Source organism: Aplysia californica, unplaced genomic scaffold (genome assembly GCF_000002075.1).
Source record: "Aplysia californica isolate F4 #8 unplaced genomic scaffold, AplCal3.0 scaffold00564, whole genome shotgun sequence".
In the NCBI taxonomy this organism is placed as follows: Eukaryota; Metazoa; Mollusca; class Gastropoda; order Aplysiida; family Aplysiidae; genus Aplysia; species Aplysia californica.
In genome coordinates this window covers 90,871-94,239 of record NW_004797834.1, presented here as the reverse complement: position 1 = coordinate 94,239, position 3,369 = coordinate 90,871, and the positions used below count along the sequence as shown (strand labels likewise).

The following is a 3,369-nucleotide window of genomic DNA, read 5'->3' as shown; positions in this document are numbered from 1 at the left end:
TCTGACGCTCCAAAAGGAAGACGGTAATACATGTACTTGAGAAAACTCCTCCGCATACGACGAAAACTAAGCCTACAGCCCATCCATTCAAAGAATAAAAGGGCCTTTCGGGAATAAAATTTTATTCCCTTTGACGTGGGGGTCACGATTTGGGAAAATGAGGTAAATTAATCTGTTTGTCCTTTTAGATAACATTCTTTTCCTGCTCTTAGCGGCGTATCCCAAGGACAATTATTTGGTCCCCGTTACGAACGGTATTTTTCTACCTTATTAGTGAAGGTTGAAAATAACCGTCATTTCTTTCCTTCATAGTCCCACTTTCTGACAGTATTCGGCCAGATAAGTAAACAATAATCTACGACATGGTTTGACTAGTATTTTGCAATGCAAAGGAAACACACGTCGGGGTGACAGGGGTTTCTTTTATTTTGCAATCCCACCGTCGTTAACACTACTCTACTTTTTCTTTGTCTAGTAGTAGTAGTATAAGGTCATATGAGCGCGCTTTCTTTGTCTGTTGTTGGGGGTTTTTTTGGCTTCTAGATCGTTTCTGTTGCTCGCTGTCAGACGGGCATACGTGCTTTCATTTACACAGATAGAGAGAAAGATAAAATGACAGAGACAGAGAAAAAGAAAGAGAGACAGACAGAGAGAGACCGAGAGAGACAGAGAGAGACAGAGAGAGACAGAGACAGAGATTGGGAGACAGAGAGAGAGTGAGAGACAGACAGACAGACAGACAGACAGACAAACAGATAGCATAAAAGGAGAGAGAGACTGAGGGACTTACAAGATGCATATTATGCGTGTGTGTGTGTGTGTGTGTGTGTGTGTGTGTGTGTGTGTGTGTGTGTGTGTGTGAACCTGTGTGTGAACCTGTGTGTGTGCGCGCGTGTTAAACAGAGAATAAGAGCGGGAACTTTCAATAAGCCTTTAAGACCACACTCATAAGCCAGCGAGGGTATTGCGTTACATGCCTACAAGGCCGGCAAGCGACCACAGAGTGGCCTGGCGAGTTTGGTCAATTCGGAATGAGAGATTGACACGGTTATGAGCACACATTTGGTTTACAGGTGAATCTCAGCTCTCTGTGGGACCTTCTAATGAACGTATCAGAATTGGGTTAGGGGGGAAAGGGGTGGGGGGGGGCGTTTTGTGAACGGTACCATTGTTGAGAGGAATCCATTTGAAGGAAGTGTATTAATCGACTTGAGAGCCATGAGACATGGGCAACTATACAAGAAAATGGTACCTATACAAGAATACCTTTCTATCCTGTAAGTGGGAACGTGACTGGTTTTAAAGTCCTTCGTTATCGCATCCCTTCAGCAATAATATGATAATGATCTCGATCAGCTGACATAATAAGCTGGGGTCCCTAGGTGGGAAAGCATCACAGCTGGCGGGTTTTTGAAAAAAAAGAAGTATCGAGTTTCTGTGACATTTAGTTCTATGGAATAGTACGTATGTTGTCAAGGTGAATGGGAGATCATTATTGATATTGGCAATCAATCATATTATTGTATCGATTTCGTTTAAATTGGCACGGTTCTGATAGTCTGCGGCTTTGATACTTTTGTTCGAAAGCGCGCGACTCTAACAGCTCCCCGCATAGGTTACCTGGTCAGCTAGCATCCATGACCTTGGCGTCAATTGAACAAACTTGGAATGAGTATGGACGGTCTTTTCGAAACAGCCACCTACCGCCACACACTCTGACCCAACTATAGCAACGGTTACAACAAGAATAGGAGGCTGTTCCTCAGACCTTCATGTATGTAATCTAGATATCTAGTTCAATTCATAACACGACGCTGCTGTGACACCTGCTAAAAATTTTACGTAAAAAATATTACTGGTCACTGTACTTGTTTAATAGCCCCTTTCAACAATGTAAAGCATTTCAAGAGACCGGATCTCTATATCGTACGCTCATCTCAGATTGGAACGAGCTAAATCATCGGTGGAGAGCTTTAAAAACATCTTAGAAGAACACAAGTTCAAAATGGTCCCTTTGGGATTCGAACAGGGGCCATTCTCTCAGTTAGTGTAGTTTAGCACGATGCTCACTGAGTCAAAGGTGTGCCTCTTTTAAAATAAACTAACATTTTCCCACAGTGTTTTTTATGCCGACGGCAATGAAACATTTTCAAGTTTTCCTTCTGTTGAATCTGAGCAAATAAAGATATCGCTCCTGTAATTTTTTAGTTTGGGGATAGTCAAATGTTACACACTTGTGTTTCTTCCTCCCATATTAAAAAGTATGATTTTTTTCTTTTGATAATAGGGAAACATATCAAGAGAGCGAAGAGGTAAGATTTGTAAAATGTTCAAATAACATTGACCTAAAGGAGTTTAATATAGATTCTATCCACAAAAAACAGGCTTCCTTTAACTATCAGTGGTCACAAAAACAGGAGTACGAAGTAAATTCTAACGAATTGGTGCCCTGTACAACAGACTGGTCACTCTCACAGGTGGTCAAGCGTGCGTCATCAGCAAGGCCTAGCCTCTATGTCGATACGTCAGAGAGTAACGAAGTGAAAGATTCAAGGCTCTGGACTCTCAGTTCTACGTGTCTGACTCGGCTTGGTACAGTCAACGTCTTAGAGTCGTCAAACATGGCTTATCTCTTCTCGTTCAGTTGTTTGTCCCTTCTACTCGTCACTGTTGTCACCGGCATGACCGTAAAACCGGGCTGTGAAAGAAATGGCGTCATGTACAAGGTATGAAAGTCTATTTTGTTTTTCTACGAAAACATCATCATCATCATCATCACCATCATCATCATCATCATCATCATCATCATCGTCGTCGTCGTCGTCGTCGTCGTCGTCGTCGTCGTCGTACAGAGCAGAGAGTAAAAGAGGTTGAGACTTGGTAGTATTTCCAAAATATTTCATGACTTGTTCAACGTTTCGCTCTCATCATCATCATCATCATCATCATCATCATCATCATCATCATCATCATCATCATCATCATCATCATCATCATCATTCTAACATGAGCAATACGATTAAATTCAAATAGATAACATATTTTAAGAATTACTTGACAGGTGAAAACGTAATACATAATAATATATGTATTATCTATCTTTTATCTCTCTATATGTCTATCTGACTATCTCTCTATCTCTCTATCTATCTATCTATACGAATAAAAATGTTCTATTTAAAAAATTGTCACGAAGTGAACACAGCAACGATAAAGCGTACACTTAAAAATGTAGAATACAATAAAACCTCACTCACAGTAGCAAACACAAATTACCGGAACAGTTGTTGACAAAAAAGGTTTGTTCTCTATCTCCGTCTTCTACCCTCTCTATCTCTTTCTCCCCCCCCCTCTCTCTCTCTCTCTCTC

At 41.0% G+C, this 3,369-nt stretch overlaps 1 protein-coding gene across 1 annotated transcript in view; it reads left to right on the top strand.

Moving 5' to 3' along the window:
* The first annotated feature begins 2,526 nt into the window (after positions 1-2,526).
* Positions 2,527-3,369, top strand: part of LOC101860997 (von Willebrand factor C domain-containing protein 2-like) — a 5,676-nt gene continuing 4,833 nt past the window's right edge. Inside the window, exon 1 of the mRNA XM_005106932.3 lies at positions 2,527-2,726. Coding sequence (XP_005106989.1) covers positions 2,622-2,726 — 105 coding nt within the window. The 5' untranslated portion in view covers positions 2,527-2,621. The remainder of the gene's footprint in view (positions 2,727-3,369) is intronic.